General features: G+C 37.2%; 2 protein-coding genes across 3 annotated transcripts in view; one reads left to right on the forward strand and one right to left on the reverse strand.

Annotated features, from left to right (window-relative positions):
• LOC145256382 (adenosine receptor A2b-like) overlaps positions 1-25,762 on the forward strand; it is a 250,566-nt gene that overhangs the window by 188,723 nt on the left and 36,081 nt on the right. The window lies entirely within an intron of this gene.
• On the reverse strand, positions 17,971-18,774 carry LOC145261204 (uncharacterized). Its single transcript, XM_080119546.1, has one exon. The coding sequence runs from the start codon at positions 18,772-18,774 to the stop codon at positions 17,971-17,973; it is 804 nt and encodes a 267-aa protein (XP_079975672.1).

Consider the following 25,762-nt stretch of genomic DNA (forward strand, 5'->3'; position numbering starts at 1 on the left):
GAGAGTCCACGCCCAAATTCGGTTACAATCAATGAAACTGGTAAAATATTTTCCCTCTATTACATTCATACTCCTCCCACGCCCACTTATCACCGGTGGGGATGCGTCCACAAGGGGAACTACGAGGAAGCACTGGTTTGAGTTCGTAGTTGCTTTAAAAAAACGGATTGCCATTTTTCCGTCGTTTTTTACATCGAATCCAATGTTTACTGATGCTATTTCTTCCTTTTCTTTTTTTTTTTAATTTTTTTATTTTCTTTATATTGGGGGGGGGGTAACGGACCGAGGGGTTACTGATGCCGTCTTTTTTTTTACTTTTTTTTTTTACTTTTTTTTTATTAGACATTCTTAGCCCACGTTCAATTTTACCTTGTTTAATTTAATAGCAGTCTGAAATCCGTTCTCCTCCGCATTAAAAATAGAGTTTACACAGAGAAAATCGCTTTTATTACATAAATAAACAAACAAACGAAAATAACTACCATTGGATCCCCAACTGTATTTATGCCACGTTCTTTTCTTTTTCGACATAGCCTCATCAATTAACACTACCTAGTCAATATTCAGGTGAATACAGTTTAGTTCTCTTACAGAAATCCGTTCTCCGTCGCATTCTAAAGTTTACACAGAAACAATCGCGTTTATTAAATACACAAAAAAAACGAAACAAACTAACATTGGATTCCAGATTTTACATCTAACTCTATCCGTCTGCAACTATTAATTGCGTATCCAACTGTATTTAGGCAACCATTTTTTTTATTATTGCTTTGTTTTGATTTACTCAAAACCACACACACCTCGGAACACCCAGGCAACGCCGGGTAACCCCGCTAGTTAAAAATAAAACGATTCCAAAAATGAAACATTTTAAAGTAAAGACTAATTTCTTCATATAAAGTTTTGAAATTAAACCGGAATTACGTCAGTATTCTCCTCGATGTAACATCGGAAAGACTTGAGCAAAATAGAAAACAGAAAACAGAAGTAAAATTGGAATAAGTTTAGTTAACCCAACTGTTACTTTCAATTTGTTTAGTTTACTTTCTACTATTTTCAGTAACGATCAGCTTTATGTTGTTCAATCAGACGAATAAGTTTTTGGTGATGAATGGTTTCTTTGCAGCAGAGCAAAATTCAAAGCAGCAACGCTGCAACCAACAACATCGAATGTAGAGAAATGCTTTAGTTCAGAATACGTTATTTTCTTGAGCGTACACACTATTAGAATGTATTTTTCATCTCAACTTTTTTCATATCAACTTTTAGTTGTAAACACTTTTAAAGACGTAATAGACGTACTTGTGGTCTGTTGGGTCACAAACACCATAAATATCTTTTATTTTAATTTCATTCGAAATTTCATCGACTGTGATATTTCTATTGAAATCCAACTGAAATAATTAATTGTTTTTTTACTTCTATGTTGTTGTTATTATTATTATTATTATTATTATTATTATTATTATTATTATTATTATTATTATTATTATTATTATTATTATTATTTGTACGCATTAGGAGTTCTCACACAGACTACTCATTAACAACAACTGAATTTGCATCATCGCAACAGCCGCCTCTCATTGACTTCTCCCTGGCAACTACCTTTAGTTTTCACTCGAATTATAGTGGCAACAAGCCTCCCCTAGGCCACAGTCTTCCTCTCACTCATCTAGTAGAAGATTGATTAGTGCTTTCTCTCCTTGGTCTTTCCATTGACCTTGACCGTTCACGACTATTTAATGTAGTGCCAGTCGATGCCAACACTACAATTTCAATTTTATTCTTATTTTTATTATTTCATATTAAGATCTGAGATGTTTTTAGCCTGATTATTTATTATTATTTTACTCACTAGGAGTAGTCACACAGGCCATCATCAAAGATATCTCTTTGAGAACAACTTGCGTTGTTCTCTGGAGTCTGAATGACAACAAGTCTTCCCAGATTTCAAGTACTCTCCATCTCCTTCAATAACCTTTGTAAATGAATTTGCGTTATCAAATCAATAAAATCAATGGCGAGTGGCTGTTGCAGCCACTCGCCATTGATTTTATTGATTTTTCGTTTGCAAAGATTATTGGTCTTCACTGGAATTCGGATGGCAATAAGCCTCTCTAGGGTTCCAGTCCTCTTTGCACTTTGCAGATCCAGCGGAGGTTTGGTTAGTGCTTTCTTTCCTCCGTCAATTCTTGCGCACAATTAGTTATAAGAAAGGGAAAACTGGAAACGACAGAAGGCATGGAACTACCCAACCAAACAGAAATGAGGGGAACAAGACGACTATAAATACTTCGGAATTCTGGAAGCGGACACCATCAGAGCAACAGAAATGAAAGAGAAAATTGGAAAGGAATACTTCAGGAGAACAAGAAAACTCCTGGAAACGAAATTATATAGTAGAAACCTAATAAAAGATATAAAATAAAAGGTATAAATATATGGGCAGTATCACTAGTAAGATACCCTGGACCGTTTATAGGGTGGACAAAAGAAGAACTGAGACAACTCGACCAGAAAACCAGGAAACTCATGACCATGCATAATGCACTACACCCAAAGGACGATATTGACAGACTCTATGTGAAAAGGAAAGGCGGCGGGAGAGGACTGATCTGTATAGAAGACTGTGTGAAGGACACGAAAAAGTACTAGAAAAATATATAATGCAAAACACTGAAAGGATAATTATGGCAGCGAGAGACACTGAAAAAACAACAAAACAGAAAACAGAGAGACAAACGACAAAACGAGAAAAGAAAAATGGGAAGAGAAACAACTCCATGAAGATGCATAAGAATGACAAAAGATGAGAATAACGAAAACACCTGGACATGGATGCGAAAAGGGCATATAAACCGAGAAACTGAATCTCTAATAACTGCAGCACAAGATAACTCGATAAGAACCAATCATATCAAAGCAAAGATCGATAAAGCACAAGAAAACAGCAAATGCAGGCTATGTGGGAAAAGAGACGAAACGATAAACCATACAGTAAGTGAATGCAGCAAACTGGCACAAAAGGAATACAAAAACAGGCATGACCAAGTGGGGAGGGTGGTGCACTGAGAATTATGCAAACGACTGCATTTTGAGCGTACAGACAAATGGTACAAGCATAAACCCGCAACAACACGCGAAAACGAAAACCACAAAATCCTATGGAACATGGATATACAGACGGACAAACCAATCCAAGCAAGAAGACCAGATGTCGTAATAATTTACAAGAAAGAAAAATCCTGTAAAATCGTAGACTTTGCTGTCCCAGCTAACCACAGGGTGAGTATGAAAGAAAAGGAGAAACGCAGCAAATACACAGAGCTAGCCAGAGAGTTAAAAGGGAGTTGGATGATGAAGAAAATCAAAATAATACCGATAATAGTAGGAGCACTAGGAAGAATTCCGAAAACCCTGGAAAAAAGAATGCCAGAAATTGGAATCAGGGGAATAACTGCAAAAGTACAACGACTAACGATAATGAAAACGACTGAAATATTAAGGAAGCCCCTTGAATGCGGAGAATAATACAATATAATGAATAAGCGTCACAGGGAATGAAGAACACCGAAGCTGCATATCTACAAGTTCTACACCCCCATCATGCATCCCCCCATTGTTTCATCACCGCTCACCCCAATAAAAAAGTGATATCAAAGGGCCGAGAAGGGTCAAGAAGGACTGAAAGACCGAGGAAAGAGCGCTAGCCAGACCTCGCCTGGACAAGCGCAAAGAGAACTGGGACCTTGGGGAGGCTGAGTGCCACTCAAATTCCAGTATAAGCCAATGGCCACTGCCAGCGAGAAAAAATATCGCTACTTTCTTCTAAACATGTAAAAGCAACGAAAAATACGGACGAGACTACATCTTAAATGATGATGGAGTAGTTGAGAACAAAAAAGAATGATGAAAAAGTTTTTTTAATTATTAATATTGATCATAGTGAAGTGATCCTCTTTTTAGTCAGTCCATATATATATTACATATCATATATTATATTTCTTTATCTTTATTCGTATGCCTGGATGAATTAATCCAAAAAATACCTGGCAAGCCGTTGGTTTGGCTCATTCATCAAGTATTTTTTTGCCTTTGTTGTTGTTGTTGTTGTTTTACTATTGACGTGTACATTTGGAGACTCTTTTAGGTTACTTCTGTAGTAGGCTTATTTTCTGACAAGATTTTTCCAAAATCTGTGGCCATATTCGGGACGGATGTCGTTCTGCTGGCTCTTGTTTCTAGATGTTGATGTACCATCATGAGGTTTGTATTCTAGGAGCTCATCTGATATTGCCCGGTGCTCACAACAGTGGCACGGAGTTGATGGTTAATTTGAGAGAGATACAAACCTCCTGCCCTCTGGATAGATATATTTTCCTCATTTTATAGTTCATGTTATTTTCTGGTCAGTCTTCAATGCAAAAGCTGTATTTTATCACTGGCATGGCAGTTACGTTGTTTTGTTTGTAAATTCTGTTTTATAAATTTTATCTAATTTTAGCATGCTGAATTGAATCGTTCTTTTCTATGCCACTTGACTTAAGCTAGCATCTGAGCTGGTATACAACTTCAGCTCATCCATGGCGAGCAAATGGTTGACTTTTCATTCATGTTTTGTTGACGGCCTTGACTCAGTTTTTTTAGAATTTTCTTATCATTTTAAGTTGGGGATGGGACATCCTATTGGATGCCAGACATTCACCCACTATCTTATACATTCCAGCGGAGAAATATTTTTCAAATTTTAACCGTCCTTTTAAGTGCAATTGTTTGAATATCACTTGCCCGTTGTTCACCGGGTATATTTGCAAGGTAGTTTTGAAATTCTTCTTCATGAGTCCAGTTGCTCCTATGATTACTGGAATGATGGAGATTCCAGTTTCTTTTCATATCGCATACAAAACGTTGGTATTTCGTTATCTTTTGCCTCTCAGCTCTGTTTAACTCAGCATCATTGGCGACACTAACTTCTACTAAGATTACTTCTTTCTCTTTCTCATCCCATATCACTATGCCAAGTTTAATAGCTCCGTTGTCTAGGCACGTAACTGTGGCTATTATATAGACATAGTGGATGGTGTATGATTTATTTCCAACAGTTCTTTCTGGTATATGTTCTCACGATTTGCTGCTGCATACGATATTAACGTTTTACAGATCATCCACTGCAGATATTTACACACTCCAAAGTGTCGCATTGTATAGTCGCCGTCCCACAGCAGAATTTTACAGCTGGATGTCAGATAGTTCACACTCTCTACTTCTGTATAGCAGAACCTGCACTTGTTGTCATTGCTGAAATCTCATCTTCTTAAAAACATTAATCATCAAACCTTGATCATGGACAGCCATTATAATCCTCCAATGATCATTGTGGTGTGGTTTCCTTTTTTGGTCAATCTATATAGCCTTCCTTTATATATCCTGTATCCGATTACCGATCGAAATGCTGTTTGAAACTTAAACGTGACAGACTGACAGGAGAACTGAGAGAGAAAGAGAAAAAAGACAGAGCCTCTTTTAGCGTTGCATGGATGCCTTTAAAACTACGATTCCAAGTGTATACATATATACATATATACAGTGAACATTCTATTTTAAACATAACGTGGCAGACCAACAAAAACTCCATTTAAAACTGAAGCATGACAGACCAACGGAAATACTATTTCAAACCGAAACGTGAGAGACCGACAAAATTTTTATTTCAAATTTAAGCGTGACAGACATGCCGATGGACAGAATCTGTAATAAATATATTTATCTTATAGCAAATAAACATGTCAAGTATAGCATCTGTTCTCATACTACACTTTATCTTTCTGCCCTCAGTCACTATAAGAGAAATCTTTCTCGATGGAGGCAATTTTTGCTTTTGTCCGGGGTACCCATTTAGATTTGTTGTACATTAAAACCGTGTGGGTAGTTAAGTCTGCCCTTGTGGAAAAATAAGTAAATCGACTTAATATATGAACGCATTACATTGTACACAAACCACTCCCCCACTGCAGCAAGGTTAGACATGGAGTCAGTTTAAAACGTCGGATGTGGAGGAGTTACTGTGAGGTAGGAATTTGGAAGGTTAAAACATAACCGAGAACGGACCCGTCTATGTTATTTACGCTCCACTGCAGGAAAATGTGACACGTAGCTAGGAAGGGTGAGCTTGTCAAGCCAGTGCTCCTAAAGGAGGAGTACTGCGGCCTTTGAAAATTGCCTGAGTAACCTCGTCGGCATTACCCGGTAGGGACATCTCAGGCAATAAGTAATCAATTTATTCCACCCAAAAGACGGGAGGCAGCGGCATGGGAGGATGGATCTCTTGGATTGCATAGGACGTTTTTGCTGCATCAACAGGGAATATGCCATTTCAAAAATAGTCCATATTTTGGTGACTTTGGAATCGAGGTAACTCTCCGGCACCCCGTTAGTATTCTCTGGCCTAGGCACTTCAGGCGACCAATTAATTTCCGAAACAGGAGGTAATGCCTGCACCCCTTAAGAGTAAGTCAGGCTATACTTTAGAAGACTCTGATGGTTCAGCACATAACCTGACTTACTAACATGACACCGAAGTGAACATCGGTTGACATGAGAACTGGACGGAATTGTATATAATAAGTCATAAAATGAAAGCGAAGTATTCCGTCTTTTTTGGAATGTGATTCAAAACAAGAAAATCTTTACTTATCACTAATAAGAAAAACGCTATAACTGTTCATTGCTTTTTAAATGACTGCGCAGTGTGTTTATTATTTTTTAATTGAGGGAATTTTATCATTTTGAAATTACTTTTTTTTCCTTTAGAGAAATTCGACCATGTTTTGTTAGTCTTTACCCGCGTCTACGAAAAAAAAATTCTGAAGGTTGTTCGTTAAATACGACTTCAATTTTCTGTTATGCATCGAACGTGGTGGGCGGTTTTGTTTCACACAAATAAAAATATGTACACAAGCGAAATAACGACACTTTGAATTGAAAAAAAAATTTAATTGTCTCAGTCCAGCAAGCAACATAATATATGTTTCAAAAAAGGAAGGCATTGAAAAAGGAGGTGCAAAGTAATAGCTCTTTGTTCGTCATGATACCACCCTCAGAGGCATTAGCTCCTCTCTTTGGGGGAGAGAAGGGGATAATGTATTATTTTACTGGGGTCATGAGACAATACTTTCAGGCATTCTCTCCTCCTTTTGGGGATGCTTGGGAGTGTAGTATATATTTGCTATGACATGAATCCTTCTTCCCATGTATTACCTCCTCCTTTGAGGGGTAGTGTAATATATGTTCATTTGTCATGATACACTCCTCCGAGGCTTAACCTCTTCTTGGGTTAGTGACTGTCAGTGTAGTATATGTTTATTCATCATTTTATATTAGCAAAAGTATGCGACTAGATGAAAGATATTTTGACAAGTAGTCGTCGTCGTCGTCGTCGTCGTCGTACTAGTAATAGTACTACTACTAGTTGTAGTAGTAGTAGTAGTAGTAGTAGTAGTAGTAGTAGTAAACTATTCCGTTAACTTTGCTTAGTCGGTGTTGTCTGTGATTTGTTTCTGCTTTCATTTTCGTTTCTCTTTTAACAATTCCGTTTCAGTGTTCTAGTAAATTATTTAATGTAAACTATCTGTCCAGACTTGGCATTTGCCGGTAGAATTTATACTTTTTTGGGGGTATTTTTTTAGATTATGTCCACCTCCACAATTTTCTTTTAAATGACAACTTTTAAAGGTTTTCGACTATGTTGAATACGAAAATCGCATTGAAATTTTGCAGAAATAGGTAATTATCAAGATATAAAAAGTTGTATTATGCATTGTATTCTTTGGTGGCCATCTTTTTTACGCGCGTGCAGTGTCAGTCATAGATGAGTAGATTGGTTTATGGCGCACGCGTGTAAAAGAGATGGCCGCCAAAGAATACAATGCATAATGCAACTTTTTATATCTCCATAACTACCTATTTCTGCAAAGTTTCAATGCGATTTTCGTATTCAGCATAGTCGAAAACCTAGAAAAGTCGTCATTTAAAAGAAAATTGCGGAGGTGGACTTAATCTGAAAATTTACCTTATTTTGTATCACATTTCTTTGTAAAGTAAATTTTAAAAAGCATTATTATGTTTAAATCTATCAGACGTCTTTGCAAAAATTACTTTCAAATCTGTTAATTTTAAAAGTAATAAGAGGTTAAGATGTTAAATGCTATTGTGTTGGTATTTTTATATATTTTTTCTGTGTAAGCAATCGAAGTGTTAAATGGCTTTTTCTGGGGCTTTTTAAGTAAAAGGATACCAGATCTCACGGCAAATTACGTAAAAGACATAAAAAAGTAAAGTTAAGAATTTCACTATTTTAAATGAATAAATTCAATTTTTTTATAAAATAAAAGCAAAAATAGCTAAGTACGGCCTAGTTCTTCTCCTTATTTTATTTTTATTCGCTATTTCTGTCTAAGCCAAAAGGCAATCAGAGGCGAGGAAATTTTATGAAACGTTGACGATTAATAATTTATTTGTATTATTCAAAAGCTTATAATATCATATTATTTTAAATACGGGAACGAAATTACCCGGGATCAAATTTCATTGTATTTTATTCTATTCGGCGTTCTCCAGGAGGAATAAATATGAGATGACAGTATAACAGTTAAAAAAATACTCCAGTATCTGAAGGATATTTTATCAGTACATTAAAACAAGAGAGAGAAATGAGATATGCGAAGGGTAAAGAAAGAATTAAGGAGAAAGGTGGGAAATAGAAGAGAGAAAAATACAGAGACTGGTGTAGAAAGAGGGAAAGATAGAAATTTTAATATAAAGATGTTACACACAATATTTCATAGCGATTTCATTTTATATGGTTCCGAGCAACGCTGGATATCTCTGCTAGCTAAAATACGAAGCATTATATGGCACGCGTTGCTATTTTGCATTTTCATTTATTACAAACGCAATTCGTACAAATATATAAATCACGTGTTTTGTCCTTTGTTTCTTATTTTATTCATTCTTTTCTAAAAGCAATCAGAGCAAAGGCACGTGAAGATTAGATTTATGTGTATTTATCGGACGTTAGAGAGAATTTGGCGGCTAAAATAGGTTTATTTGTATTAGTTGAATGGAAATGTTTTTTTATAATGCGTAAATACAAAGTTTTTGTGTTTCACGTTGCTACTTTTCATTTTTTTTTATTTGTAACAAACGCAACCTTTTCGTTAGTTTTATTGATTACACTGGACAATAATGTTTTACTGTCTGAATGTTGTCTAGATTTCTACAACTGATTTTAATTTTGCACTGCTGAATGAGGTCAGTTTTTTGTGCTAAGTTGAAATCAGATCTTATGACGAAATCGATTACATTTCTGTGGCATTATCAGCTGATTTTTGTCAACAAATATCATCCTAAATATCCTTTTTAAGTTACAAATATGCGTCACCAACAACTTATATTGAGTACCTGATAGAAACATCGATTACTGTAATGGCCATTAATAAAGGTAAGCACACGTAAATTGAACTTCCGTTTCTTCGAACTTTTGGAATACTCAGCGACAGGAAGGTCTCTCGTCAGATTTTAATAGTAGTCAGCCATCAGTGTTATCTAATGAAAATAAACAGTGAATCTAGCGAAGTCTGCTACTGGATTGTGTGGTCGTACAGCAATAGATAACACTGGTCAACAAAAAGAAACTTTTTAAAAGGTGTCTGATATTTTTTAACTGATTTACTATATTTTTGCTATGCTAAATCTAGAAATAACATCCATTTTGCTCTCGGAGGTCAAATTTTTTTGTAAATTTGAATTTAAAATTATGCGACTTATATTTTTAAAACAACGTTTTCAAGATTTACTAATGATGTTTCGATGGCAAAATGTCAGTTTTTATGATAAAATTGCTGTATTCTAACAAAGAATCATGTACACTTCATGTACAGTACATGTAACTAACAATGAAAACTTAATGTTTGCATTATTACGGTGTAAATTTTCGTTTTTTTGATTGTCGCGAATGTTTTGGTGCTTGCACATCTCTTTTTAAATTCCAACAGTAGTCCGCCATCATCACCATGTCCCACCTTCCCTGGTAGCGTGATTCCATTTCTCTCAAGTCCTGGTGAAAGCGCTCTCCATGCTCATCGCTTAAAGAGCCAAGATTTTCGGGAAAGCAGTCCATGTGCGAGTACAGGTAGTGCATTTTTATGCTCATATTGCAGCCAAGGTTCCTAAAGGCCATTAACATGTTTGCTACTAGATCTTTATAGTTCTCTGCTTTTGTGTTGCCTAGGAAATTCTTCACGACCTGAACAAAGCAATTCCACGCTTGTTGCTTAACAGGATTCATGGTCTCCTCAAACGCGGGAGAGTTTTTGATCAGCTGCCTAATTTGAGGACCATCAAAAATACCAGCTTTTAATTTTTCAGTTGACAAATTGGGGAAGGTTTTACACAGAAACTTAAAACACCGTCCATCTTTATCCAGGGCTTTTGTGAATTGCTTCATCAAACCGAGATTTATGTGCAGTGGAGGAAATAAAATACGTCCCCTGTCAACTAGAGGCTTGTTTATCAGATTTTTTGCTCTACAAATTGCAAGCTCTTCACGTACTGGCCATTCTTTTTTCACGTAATGTTGAGTACGATCCCTACTATCCCAGAGGCATAAAAAGCATGGGTATTTGGTAAATCCAGACTGTTGACCAAGCAAGAAGTTGACCATTTTTAAGTCAACGCAAATCAGCCATTTATGTTGGTCATAAGAAATTTTTTCTAGGACGTACTTAATTGCGTCATGCTGTTCTTTTAATGTTGTCGAATGTGCCAATGGCACAGATGCAAATTGATTTCCATTGTGTAACAACACACATTTCAAAGACCTTTTGCTGCTGTTGATAAAAAGTCGCCAGTCCTCTGATTTGTATTCAGGTACGCCGAGATGTTTCAGTAGCTCTACTATGTCATTGCAATAGACTAACTCTTTTTCTTGAGCAAAATATCTTAAAAATTCCTGGTGCCTGGTACGGAAGAAACTTACCTTAACTTTTCCATTTAGCATGTTCTTGTCCTTTAAACGAGATGCAAGAAGTTCGGCAGAGTCTTTTGGCAAATTTAAATCGCGATCGTTTAGTTCGTTTTTGGGAAAACAATTTTGGCTGCTCATCATTGTCATCGGGAAAGGATACATCATGATAATCATCGGTAGTGGTAATGCTTTGAGTTTCATCCTGGCTACTGCTGCTTTCTTCAATACTTGTATCTTCAAATACAGGTACGGGAATTTCTTCACTATGAGGAGTAGGGCGCATAGCTGACGGCAGATTGGGATACTCCAGTGTTGTGCGATTTTTTCTGTTAATCCCCATGACATTGATAGCACAAAGTAACAATCGGTTGCATGATTTGAAGGCTCTCGCCAAATCATGGGGATGCCAAAGTTCATGGACTTTTGCGTGCCTTTGCTCCATTGACGGAGATGCTCTGTGCATCTTTTGCAAACCATGTGAGGTGCCCAACTTTTGTCTTGATCGCCGAACTTCATGCCAAAATATGCATAGTAAACGCGCTTGATAAAGGTGGTGACAGTATTGCGATTTGGTGCAAGTGTGTATTCACCAAAAACATAGCAAAAAACATCTGGCTTATTTACACACATTCTTCGAGTCGCCATTGTATACCTGAAAAAAATTAAAAATTAGAATTGTGTACGTTGTCTCCATGAAATTAAAAGTCTGTATCAAAAAAATTCGGCACAATTATATCTATGTCCTGCGAACAGTTTTAATCGCACAGTAATGAAATAATTTGACTCTTAAACACACAGAACCAATGCGTAAGACTTACCTTCTCGTCTGCTTTTATATGTTGGTGTGTTTTTTACCATTGCATTCCCGTATGGGCCAAATAAAGTCTTATCTTATCTTATCTTTAAATATCGCATAATAATCGCAAAACTTAGACTCCCTAATTAAAATTTAATCAAAAATTGTTTATTCAAATGCTTTCTTCTTTGTATTGCTAGTGCTAAAAAAAATCTAATTTGTTCAGGTAATAGAACTTTAAACGGTAAATGGTTAATACTTCTGTTGTACCTTTCTAGGGTATTTAAAAATTAAAAAATAGAAAATTAACGATAGCTTAAAATGTCGACCTGACCCAGCAAAAGGAGTGTTATTTTTGGATTCAGCACATCAAAATTGTCCAAAATCAGCTTAAAAAACTGAGACACCAAATTTGCTGTTGACCAGTGTAATAATCGATTAAAATTTCTTCTTATTTAAAAACATTGAACTGGTTAGGTGAAATAAAATATCGGTTTGAAATGCTATAGCGATCTAACTTCACAAATCTAACTTTTTTATATCCATTAGAGAGGATACTAATTTAAAATTGGAGATTTGACTACAGGATGTCTCAAAAATGTACTCACACTTCAAATGACGATTACATCATTATTTATGAACATAGAGTGAAATAGAATAGATTTGTATACAAAAGACAAATGTCACTGAAGAATCGTGTTCACAAATGTTCAAATTGATTATTGTTATCCAAACAATGCTAATAACACACACCTAGAGATTCAGAATTTTTATCTCTGAAACCAGAAAATTATTTTTGACCAGCTGCATTACAGTCATCACTGTGTTGAAAAACTTTCAAGCCTAAGACGTCGTAAACTGATAGAAGATATAGAAAACATAATCAAGAAATGTTCAATATGACAAGAAAGATTTCCAGCACAAACAAAGGAACTTTGCAGCCACATGACATGCCCGGCAGATCATAGGAAGTTGTCTTCGTATTCAGCATAGTCGAAAACCTTTAAAAGTTGTCATTTAAAAGAAAATTGTGGAGGTGAACCTAATCTAAAAAAAATTATTGTCGTCGTGAAAAGATTGCGAATTACAAATCGAGTCTGACTTTTGAGACGTGTGTCGTTAAACGATTTAAGTTACAATTCTAGCCGGACTTTTTCTTTTTTTTTTAGAATTAACCTTGTAGTGTGGTCCAGTTTCGTCTGCCGTTGTATCGTGGGCCAGTAGAGTTGGCCGTTGTAGCATGGGATAGTAGCAACCGCCGTTGTATCGTGGACCAGTTGCGTCTGGCGTTGTATCGTGGGTCAGTTGCGTCTGGCGTTGTATCGTGGGTCAGTTGCGTCTGGCGGTGTAGAGTGCATCAGTTGTGGTCAAATAGGTTAATATAGATGATGAAACGGAGCTAGGCGATTTTCACAAGGCAGAAGTGGAAGCATATGTGTTGCGAGGCTATATAATGCATGTTCACGACTTAGCAATAAAGAAAACCATTATACCAGTATATATATATATATATATATATATATATATATATATATATATATATATATATGTATATATATATATATATATATATATATATATATATATATATATATATATATATATATATATATACTGGTCGTGTCGCGGGGTTCGAATCGTTCGACTGGTAGTAATCGTGACACCCTGCACTGAAGAATCCCGAAAGGATGAAACACTAGTGTCTGTAGGTATTTAATTATTATAGTAAAAAAATAATTATGACAGCCCCTTTAAGAAATACGTTTCTTATCGTTGAGCACTTTCTGTTGAATTAAAAGTCGGTCAATTTAGCTCTTATGCGTAGATCATCGTATAACGATTTGATCACTGTCTGTCTGACGTAATGAACATTTAAATTAAAATGTTTAAAATTCAACGCTATTTCACATGATTAATGGTAGCCGAATGGATACGGCCTCCGCTAATCGAGCCAGAGATGTCTCGTGTCGCGGGGTTCGAATCGTTCGACTGGTAGTAATCGTGACACCCTGCACTGAAGAATCCCGAAAGGATGAAACACTAGTGTCTGTAGGTATTTAATTATTATAGTAAAAAAATAATTATGACAGCCCCTTTAAGAAATACGTTTCTTATCGTTGAGCACTTTCTGTTGAATTAAAAGTCGGTCAATTTAGCTCTTATGCGTAGATCATCGTATAACGATTTGATCACTGTCTGTCTGACGTAATGAACATTTAAATTAAAATGTTTAAAATTCAACGCTATTTCACATGATTAATGGTAGCCGAATGGATACGGCCTCCGCTAATTGAGCCAGAGATGTCTCGTGTCGCGGGGTTCGAATCGTTCGACTGGTAGTAATCGTGACACCCTGCACTGAAGAATCCCGAAAGGATGAAACACTAGTGTCTGTAGGTATTTAATTATTATAGTAAAAAAATAATTATATATATATATATATATATATTTATATATATATATATATATATATATATATATAACTACATTATTTATTTAAAACAAAATAAAGTTCATACAGTAGTGCAATAATTTGGCAGTCACGTAATGACGTGTGATAGTGGCTTGTACGTGTTGACCTCTGTGGAAGTGTGCACAAATAGAGGTTATAGTTCATACTTTACACGAGCGATATATAGCTTAAATATAACAGTCTTGAAGTGTTCATATTGTATTAGCTCTATATGTAAGCATCTTACAGGTAACTATGTTTATACAAAAAATATACAAGTCTACCTCATGTTTCTGTTTTCGCTCTCCGAGTGCATGCTTATGAAGCGCGTGGTTTATACGTGTGCACGGCTTGGTGTCAAGCGAAAAAGAGAAAGAAGAGAAGGGGACGGAAGCCTAATGTCAAAGGTCGCCGGAAATATATGCCCCTCAAAGCCATGTGATGCTTGCAGGTGCTCCGCCCCATGCTTGTTCTGTTTCTGTGTTTTTGATCCATACAAAGCAAGTTTGGCGGGTCTAAACGGCTTTCAATAATATCCCCCCAGATAGCTGGAAGCTAAAAGGAAAGAAAACTGGAAAAGAGCATGCAGATGTATGTGGACCAAGTGTATTAGAATGAAGAGGAAAGAGAGAAAAAACATCTTTTTTAAGAGGTGTCGAAGTCTGTGTATTTGTGTGGAAATACTACATGACGACCACTTCGAGTCGTGCGACTTGCAGGTGTAGATGCATGTTCAGAGTCTGAAGAGTGTATGTCTGGTTCATTACGTGGTGTGGAAGCAGCAGGTGTAATGACGACGTCTGAATCTGGTGTGATGATCGGGTCAGAGCTGGTTCTGAATCTGAAAAACTGGCAGAAGGAAAATTAGAATCATACGAGCTTTCCAAGAAGGCGGGTCGTTGTATCGAGACAATGCGGTCGGTAGTATGGTGTGGAAGTGACCGAGCGCGGTGGTGTATATACATCACTCGAGACATTGCGAGTTTCAAACGGTTAGCATAACCGGAGGTGGTGGCGGGTATGGACCTGTCGACTGTGAGAAATTCCCCAGGAAGGCAAAGAGTGGTTCCAAAAACCATCTCTGCCGGTGTAGCGTTCAAGTCTTCTTTAATAATGGACCGGAGTTCTATAAGAATGAGCGGTAAATGTTTACTTCAGCGATGCGGTTCAGGGTGAGCAGCTAGTGCAGCTTTTAGTCGTCGATGAAAGCGCTCTACCATCCCGTTAGCAGAAGGAGGATAGGCGGTGGTTGCAATGTGGAAAATTCCGAAAGATTTGCAAAGTTCTCGGAAGGTGTGTGACGTAAATTGAGAACCTCTGTTGGTGGTAACAGTGGTGGGTACACCAAAGTTAGAGATCCAGTTCTCTACAAATGCACGGGCTACGACTTTGTTGAAATGTCGTGCAAAGAAATTGCTGCTGGCCAACGTGTAAAATGGTCTACCATGATGAGCATATAGCGATGACCAGTGGAAGGTGGCAGTGGGCCTACAATATCGAGGTGGACATGTGAAAATCGAGCGTCAGGTACAGAGAAATTTCCTGGAGTGGATTTGGTATGGCGATATACTTTTGTAGTCTGGCAAGAAATACATGCCTGAGTCCATTTGCGTATGTCGATGTTCATGCTTGGCCAGAAAAAGCGAGCTGTGATGAGCCTGACTATTGCACGCTTACCGGGGTGTGTAAGATCGTGGAAATGCCGGAAAATGCGCTTCCGACACGATGGAGGCAGGTAAGGTCGTGGATGTGCAACAGATCTTTCGCACCAAATGAGCTTGTCCGAGAATGGGACTGGTGTCTTTTCTAGGGGAATTGTTGAAGTCGACATAAAGTTTGTGAGTGACGCATCACGTTCTTGCTCGGTTGAGATGTAGTCGAAGTTAAGGGGCTTCTCAAGACTGTTGAGATCGCAAAAATGTGAAAGTGTGTCTGCCACAATATTCGTTTTACTAGCCTACCTCGCCTGTATATCAGCAGAATATTGTGTGACATAGTCCATCTGTCGTAATTCACGTGGTGTATGTTTCCCAGAAATAGATGACATAAGAGCAGCAACTAGTGGTTTGTAGTCAGTGAAAATCGTGAATTATCTCCCTTCCAACATGTAGTGGAAATGTTTTACTGCTAAGTATATGGCGAGCAGTTCTCGACCAAAAACGCTGTACTTTTGTTGGGTCGTACTTAGCTTGGCAGAAAAGAAAGATAAAGGTTGCGTTTCACCGTTCACTATCTGATTGAGAACAGCCCCAACAGCTACATCAAAAGCGTCTGTTGAAAGAAAGAGTTTTGCTGCCGGGTCAGAGTTGATGTAGGAAAGTTTAGTGCAGTTCACCAGTGCGGTTTTGGATGCATAGAAGGATGAGAGAGCTTCGTCTGAGAGAGAGAGAAGGTCTTTTTTCGCGTGCGAAGAGAATCCGTGAGCTTGGACAGGTGATGTGAGCAGTTTGGAATGAAATTGCGGTAATAGTTCACGAGTCCAACATAACGACGTAATTGACGCACTGGGAAATCCTGAACTGCTTGCACTTTCGAAGGCAAGGACGTAAGTCCAGATTTGTCGATCCGATGTCCGAGAAAGTCCAAGAATTGACACTGAATTCGCATTTCGCAACGTTTATTTTTAGTCCATAGGATTGCAAACGTTGGAAAACTTCAGTGACGTGAGTCAAGTGTTCTTCCTGTGAGGAGCTTGCGATGAGGATGTCGTCAATATACGTGAAGACGAAGGGCAGCCAACGAAGGACTTTATCGATAAATCGTTGAAATGTCTGAGTGGCATTACGCAGTCCAAAGGGTAGGCGGGTGAACTCGAATAGTCCAAATGGTGTGCATATCGCCGTCTTAGGAATGTCTTCCTCAGCGACGGAATCTGATTGTACGCACGGACTAAATCGATCCGGGAGAAAACAGTTGATTCGGATAAGGAAGCTGAGAAGTCATGCAGGTGTGGAATAGGGTACCTGTCTGGAACAGTCACTGCGTTGAAAGCACGGTAGTCTCCGCAGGATCTCCAGTCTCCTTCTGATTTCTTAGGTACCATGTGGAGTGGGGATGACCATGGGCTGCTTGAAGGCCGTATTATTCCAAGGTCCATCATGTGTTGGAATTCTGAGCGGGCTAAGACCAACTTTTCTTGGCACAATCGTCGAGGCTTGGCATGTACGGGAGCACCACGGGTTGTAATGTGATGTCGCACATGATGTTTAACATTCTCCGTGTGGGAAAAGGGTTGGGTGAGCTCAGGAAATTGGTTCAACAAATCTGCAAAAATTGCGTTTGATGGGCTTGCTGTGCGGATGCTTGGTTTATCACAGGAAAGCATACTGCAGCGGACGGAAAGAGATGTCATTGTGTCAGCTAAACAACGTTTTCTTAGATCAACGGAAAGTTGAAAATGGGAAAGAAAATCAGCACCAAGAATGTGTGTTTTCACATCGGCGACGATGAATATCCATGGAAAACGACGTCTAAGACCAAGGTCCAAAGTGAAGGATGAGGTACCATAGGTTCGGATGGGACTGCCGTTCACAGCTTGTATGGGTCTGCTGTTGTATCATTATATCGTGTAGGAGGAATTACACTAACAGCAGCGCCGGTATCCACGAGGAACTTTCGACGAGAGAGTGTCGAAAATATATAGTAGGTGACACGGCTGGAGAGATGGGGTGGATTTTGTCGCGCAATACCACCGGTCTACCCGTTTAAATGTTCAGGTCTCTTGTAGGTGCAGGGTTGCTCGCGTTTGTGTGCATCGTTCCTGAAACGACGGTGGTTGTAGCACCAGGGAGATCGAGAAGAAGACCTGCGTCTTTGCGATGAGCGCCTGTCTCTTGAATTTCGTCTGCTGTTGGGCCGTGACCGTCTGTCCACTAGAAGGGCTTGAATTGCTTTGGTTAAGGCAGCAATTTCCGATGATTCCGGGTTGGAATTTGATGCGGAGGCTGTAGCGGCAGGTTTGGTCGTGACGATGTTTACAGCTGACGCGTGGTGGTAATTGTCGGCAACACGGTTAGCGATAACCGTTAATTGTGTCAGATCCTTATCTCCAACGAACATGGACAGTGTGTTGGATAATTGTGGAGGCAGTTTTTCCAACCAAAGCTGCTGTAAGATATTGTCGTCCATCGTGCGTGCACCGAGCAAACCTCGCATTTGTCTCAGAAGCTGAGAAGGCTTTCGGTCGCCAAGGGTTAACTCGTTGAAGAGTTGTTTCAACCTGGCTGTTTCTGAAACACTGGTCCGTTCTAGAATGGCCTGTTTAAGTGCCGTATATGGATCTTCAGCAGGAGGTGCTCTAAAAATGTCCTCTACTTCTTCGGCAATATCTGCTGGCAATTCCTCAATTAAATAAATAATATCGTTGCACTGGGGAAGTAATCTTGCAAAAATAGCCTGCGTCTGAAAAAACCTTATGTGTGGTTTTCGAGAATTAAAGGCAGGCATCCTGAAAGAAAGTAAGCCCTCCACAGCACTAGCAGCAGATTTATCCTCGGGCATGGTGGTGCAAAAAAAGGGGTAACAAAATACTATCCAATATTCTCAGTCTAAAGTTGTGTGTTTTGTGAGGGGGAAAAAGAATATGTAAAACTTTTTTTTAAGGAAAATATGAAACTTTTATTTTTATTTTGTTATTTATTTTTTTTTTTTGCGAGTGCTTGGATAATTTTGTTATTAGTAGTTGTTTTTTTCTGTGCGCACGTTGACTAAAAAAATCAACAACAGGCGAAAGACAGGTTAAAGGTGACAACACGTGGTTAGGCATGGGTGCTGGATCTTGGTGTATTTATCGCTCTCACAGAGGAATACAAAGTATTTTGGTGTAAAAATGCTTCCCTTTTGTTTGGCTTGATACTCGGTATAAGGAATGGAAAGTTTTGTAAGTCGAGGTCGAGGGTCACCAGAAATACATGCCCCTCAAAGCTCGGCTCCATGCTTGTTCTGTGCCTGTGTGTTTGATACAGACAAAGCAAGTTTGGCAGGTCTAAACGGCTCACTATATATGCTTTCGAGGAAGCGTCACTTCTGCGAAGGAGTATCTGACACAAACAACCGCTACCAGGATGTCACCTATGTGATGATATCTGTACTGTCTGTACTGATGATGCACCGTCAATGATCGGTAAAGTTGTTGGATCTGTAGCTTTGCTTAGAAGGTTTTTAGGCCGTTCCCTCCTAAAATATTATTGCATTATTCATCTAAAGTCTCTGTGTGGAAAAGCTTTGAATTTGCAAGATGTAATGGCACTAGTTGTAAAGTGGGTTAACAAAATCAGAGCAAGAGGTTTTAACAGAAGACAATCCAGAGAATACTGTGAATTACTAGATGAGAAATTCACTGTAAGGTGTATTGAGTCTCTAAAAGACAACTTCTAAAACGGTTTGGAAAATTGAAACACCTTATCCATGATTTTCATGAAGAAAAAGATGAGTTGCTCAAGAAAAAGGCCTTTTTGTGCAATGAGAACTGGTTGTTAGATTTAGCATTGTTAGTTAATGTTACCGACCATCTTAATTACTTCAATCTTAAGCTGCATGGCAAAGACCAACTGTTTCCTTGCTTAGTAAAGTATATCAATGGGTTCAAGATGAAGCTAAAGTGTTTATTTCTCAGTTAGAAAAAATAGGATTTGAGTAAACAAATAAAAAATAATGTGATTGTGTTGAATATGTTGTCAACTTTTCAAAATACATTTAAAAATCACATTACTACGAGAGTCTTAGGGCATATGTTTTTCAAATAAATATATATTATAACTTAAAAATATGTTCATATTACGATACATTTTAAAAGACAGAAACGAATGGGTATTTTTGTGGCGCTTTGGAATTGATTGTAAAAAAATATGGGGCATGGAATGAAAATGTTGGCCATCCCTGAACTATAGGAAGAATATGCAGAAAATGTATTATGACAGAAAAGCTCATGAATTACCAGCACTAATCCCTGAATAATATATACGTACACTGAATAACCAAAGAGGGAAATGGAAACCAGCAACGGTTGTGAGCAAAATGTTCAAAACCGAAATCGTATATCCTTCAACTACCAGATTAGATCTTCATAAAGACAAACCAGAATCCAAATAAAAAACAGATGAAAGATCCACCAATAAACAGATTATTTTAATGATCACATTACCTCATCACAAACTGGACACACTAACATAAACAATATATCACAAGAATTAACTCAACATATAGCACAACAAATGATCGTGAAATACGCAGGCTAAAAAGATACAAGCAACAAATGTACTACTGTACATAACAATTACCTAAAAATATTTTCTTTTTCTGTCTAGTAAAAGAAATATAGTAATATCATAGAACTACTTTCATACGCGCAATAGATGTAACCACTTACCATAGGAATGAGCTAAACCGTCGTACGCGCGTTTGCTCTTACGTATATATCAATATATCTATAAAACGAACGTGTCTGTCTGTGTGTCTGTGTGTGTGTACATTTCCCTACGCAATAACTTTGTCAATTATAAGTCAACAGACTCGAAATTTGATATACAGGGTATTGAGACTTGAGAAAATCTTTGTAATCTGTTTTCGGCTAGAAATTTGGCTGTTAAGGGGTCAAAGTTCAACGATTTGACCTTTGAGAACTCTATCAAACTCCTCCGACAATTTTGGGTCTAAACACTTGAAATTTTATATATAGGTTTCTTTGACACGGATCTGACTTAATAACTTGATTTAACCCCAAAACAATAAATGTTAAGGGGTCATAATAGGGGTTAAAGTTTAAAACAATTGACCTCTGCAGTCTCTACCAAATTACTCAAACAATTTCTGGTCTAAACATTTTAAATTTAACATAAAGGGTATTCAAAGATGGGGCAAGCTTTTTAATCGGTTAGGGTCGCAAATTTTTAGTTACCAATACATAAATGTATGTATATATGCATGTTTGCATGGCTGCCTAAAACTTTCGACAGAGGTGATGGATTTTTACAAGATTAGTATCGTTTTGAAGTTCGACCTTTCAGACGACAAATATCGAAAAATTGGCTAAAAACATTAATATCCTCACCTTCACCTGGACTTTTCTACAGGGAGGGGCGCTTTTTTCGCCGATATTTTCGAAAGTCGCCCTCTCCTTTCGATTGTCTAGCCTAAATTTAAACCTACGTCACTTCCGGTTTGGCGGTGGCCGTAACAGCAAAGACGTCAGGTTTTTCCCATTCTTTTCCTCCTTTACGTTACGGGTTCGAGCCTGGTTTCCTACTACCACTTTTTTCTTTTTTTGCTCAATATACACCACCATCACCCGGGCAACGCCGGGCTGGAATGCTAGTATATCTATAAAAGTGAACGTGTCTGTCTGTCTGTGTGGGTGTCTGTGTGTCTGTGTACATTTCCCTACGCAATAACTCTGTCAATTTTAAGTCTTCAGACTCGAAATTTGATATACAGGGTATTGAGACTTGAAAAAATCTTTGTAATCCATTTTCGGCCAGAAATTTGGCTGTTAAGAGGTCAAAGTTCAACGATTTGACCTTTGAGAACTCTACCAAATTCCTTCGCCAATTTTGGATATAAACACTTGAAATTTTAGATATAGGTTACTTGGACATGTATGTAACTTAATAACTTGATTTGATCCCAAAACAATAAATGTTAAGGGGTCATAATAGGGGTCAAAGTTAACAAAAAAATCGACCTCTGCGTTCTCTACCAAATTACTCAGGCAATTTCTGGTTTAAATATTTGAAATTTGACATGAAGGGGATTCAGATATAGGGCAAGCTTTTTAATCAGTTTGGGTCGAAAATTTTAGCTATCAATATATAAATGTATGTACGTATGTATGTTTGCATGTCTGCCTAAAACTTTCGACATGGGCGACAGATTTTCACAAGATCAGTATCGTTTGAAGGTCGACCCTTCAGATGAAAAATACCGAAAAATTGGCTAAAAACATTAATTTCTTCACCATCAACTGGGCACTTTTCTACAGGGTGGGGTCGCTTTTTTCGCCGATATTTTCGAAAGTCAGACCCCCTTTTCGATTGTCTAACCTTAATTAAAACCTACGTCACTCCCGGTTTGACGATGGTCGTAAAAGCACGTTTTTCACCCGTTTTTTTTTTTTTTTCGTCCTTCACGGTACGGGTTCCAGTCTGCCTTCCTACTACCACTTTTATTTTATTTTTTTGCTCAACATACACCTCCAAACACCCGAGCAACGCCGAGCTGAAATGCTAGTGTTAAATAAAACATTTAATTAGATAACAAAGCCCTGCTATAATTTACCCTGCCTTAACACTCGTTTTTCTTACCGACTTTTTTGCGCCTTTTCGTTATTGTTTTTTATTTGGGTGGGTAATTTCTATGGCTCCAAACTACTTGCTAAGAACAACGTGCAAGTGATATAATTAGTTTTTACTTATAGCTCCACAATTTTTGTAAAGTAGTGAATTCACTATATAAGATTAAAACATTATTTATATTGCATGTTTTTATTTTTAATGATATGCAAACCATCATCTTCGGAAATGAGTATGGACTATGAATTTCAGCGCAGGTTAGGTAAAGCCTCAGCAGCATTTAACCAGCTCGGCAAGATCTGGAGAAACAGAAGATTTACTCTCTTTACTGAGTTAGGATTTTATGACACAAACGTCTTGTCCACGATGCTATATAGAAGTAAAATATGGTATCTTGAAATCCGCCAAGGGAAGAAAAAATGTTATACTTTACGTTTAAAAACAATGCGATACACACACACACACACACACGCACACACACATACACACACACAAACACACACACACATATATATATTGTAGTTTATATGTTCAATTTTAATTTAAAAGGATCAATTTTCAAATAAAATTTCAAATTTATTGCTTGAATCAAAGAATACAATGCCCTCGACCTATGAGTTTTCAATGTAAGCAGATCTCCTCAGAGGAAAATCTCTAGCAAAATACGAATATTGGTACGCAATAATTTTGCTAAGTAGCACGTACATAGAAAAATATTAAAGTGAAATGCCTTTAAATGACATAGATAAATGGAATGAATGTAGAATTAAAGAAAGGATATGATTAATGGTATCCAAATGCAGAATTAATCATTGAAAAAAGTTTAAGATCCATAATGCTTGAATGTTGGTTAAGTGTGGGTAAAAACCAAGAGTTTCTGGTAAAAGTCATGGTAAAAAGCAGGCAGCAATTTTTGCGAAAATTAATCCGTTTCGATAATGGTAGTTTCCGAGGGTAAAGGTAAGTTGTTTAAAGATTTTAAATTCAGATGATCAGGTTGAAGTTCAAAATAGCCAAAGGCAATAATAAAATGTAAAATAAAATATAGCTGTTATATATTTATAATTTATATTTGGATATTTATTAAAAAAAACAGCGAGAATAATGAACGCCATTTGAATCTAAGCGGATGGCTACTTTAAAAATCGCTTGTTACAAACGTTTGCTTCTAAATGAAGTGGAAATCTAAATTTAAATTTTAAAGTTTGTATCCATACTGAGCGCTTATTTAAGAATTAATAATGGGAGGGAAGAAGGGGGTTAGGATAGACAGAAGAAGAGAAGGAGAAAATAACTAAAAAAAGTAAATATGAGTAGTGTGGAACGTGTGTTCCAGACAGCGGTAAAAATGTGACATATCTTTTTTAAAGCGAAAAACATTCTGAACAAAGAATGCCATTTTTCAGTGAATAATGCATGTCTATTTAATTTTTTATGGAAATCGCTCCAGACAAGGCATAAAACTACTTTATGTAAGGAGCTAAAAATATTACTTGAACATTAAAGAACTAGCCAGCAATAAAAGTGTTAGATGGATATATTCCGACCCGGAAAACAGCAATTTTTCCTTTTTGTCGGAAACATCACTCATGGAATGTAAGGACAAAAGGACAAAATAAAAGAGTTATGAGGTTGTGGAAAATAAACTCACCGTCCACTTTCTACTCTCCTTAAAGCAAAACTCAAATAATATAAAGGATATAACTTTATTATGATAAGAGTTGTCTACCTTACAACTACCATTGTATTTCCTTTTCCTGTATAAGTTTTAAAATTAAGAAATAAATGTAAATCCAGTTGAAATTATAAACAATGTTTGTTGCTAATATACAAAATTACAGCGTATTTCATTCGAGCCGTAAATTTGTTTGTAGAAAGACAAGCAAGCAGAATTGAACGATATTTTTTAGGTTTGTAGATGTTGATGTTAGCTAAACGAAAAATCCTTCTGAATCATAACATGATAAAACTTGATGAACGTGAATAACGGCAATTTTGTAACTGGTGTGAGAGAGATGTTGTAAAAATGTATGAAAAATTAAAAGATAGCAGTAAGAGAAAAGTTGTATGCATGAGTGTGTTTACGGATGCATTAGAAATGTTTATTGAACTGAGTAAAAATACTTATCGCCTTAGGACATGTGGATCTCACTGCTGTTAAAGTCAGTATACTCCGTGAAAAGAGAATGATGTTGAAAGATGCCTTTTTGGCTTCAACATCAGTATCCAAGAGAAATAAACGTAGTCATATGATGTAAGATGATTCAATGCTAGTGAGGCAATATTTGAATGTGTGCTTATTTTCCTAATTTGCCGGCTAGCCCAGTTCTTAATTTATTTGAATTGTTAACTTGATACTTATGCAGTAGTTATGCGCTAGAAGATACCGAACATTCTGTGCAGCAGATTTGGTAGTATCTTCTATGAATTTATTACAATTTATGTTGCTTGTGAATGTAAAGCCGAGGAGTTTAAACGTCAGGCTCTCGAAAAGAGTGCACTCAGACATGACAGTCGATGTTTGGAAAGGTTTCTTACACTTGTTAAAGGAAATGAGTTTTGTTTTAATAACATTGAATTTAACATCCATTTTTTGGCTCCATTTTATTACAGACTGTGGGCCACTTCCTAAGGATTCGACTTTTGCCTTTGAGATGTGTGTTTTCGATTTGCTCACATATTGAGAACAGAGCATAGTGTCATTAGTGAACATACTCATCTCGACACGATTGCATCGTTTATGAAGATCAGAAATAATATGTCCAAGTATCGACCCCTGGGGAGACCCGAATAAATGTTCTGTTATTTGGGTTTACGGCCATCAAGAACAACCTGGATCTTTCTTTTCTCTAAGAAGGATCTGATTATATAAAATTACCCGTCCAGTAATACCGTGAAAAATAATTTCCCTGTAAAGACCCTCATTGTCAAATGCCTTGGATACATCGTATCAATGCTACGTCCTTAAACTGTATGATATATGCGTTCAGAAATAACAGGATATTTGTGGTAAAATGAGATGAAATTATCTAAGAGTGGCTTTTGATCTTCAGAAGTGTTAACCCCGCACAAAAAATGGTCACCATCTAACTTCGATAATTTAACAATGCGATTATACATTGAACGATGCAAGTGTATCCTGTTTAAAGTATAAAAACTAAAATCTTAGCTGGTAAATGACGAAATTACCATATCTTATATGC

Source organism: Euprymna scolopes, chromosome 3 (genome assembly GCF_053919585.1).
Source record: "Euprymna scolopes isolate OS-2025 chromosome 3, ASM5391958v1, whole genome shotgun sequence".
Taxonomy (NCBI): Eukaryota; Metazoa; Mollusca; class Cephalopoda; order Sepiida; family Sepiolidae; genus Euprymna; species Euprymna scolopes.

Excerpts from the sequence above, each read along its gene's own strand:
- LOC145261204 (XM_080119546.1), bottom strand. The coding sequence starts at position 18,774 with ATGCCCGAGGATAAATCTGCTGCTAGTGCTGTGGAGGGCTTACTTTCT.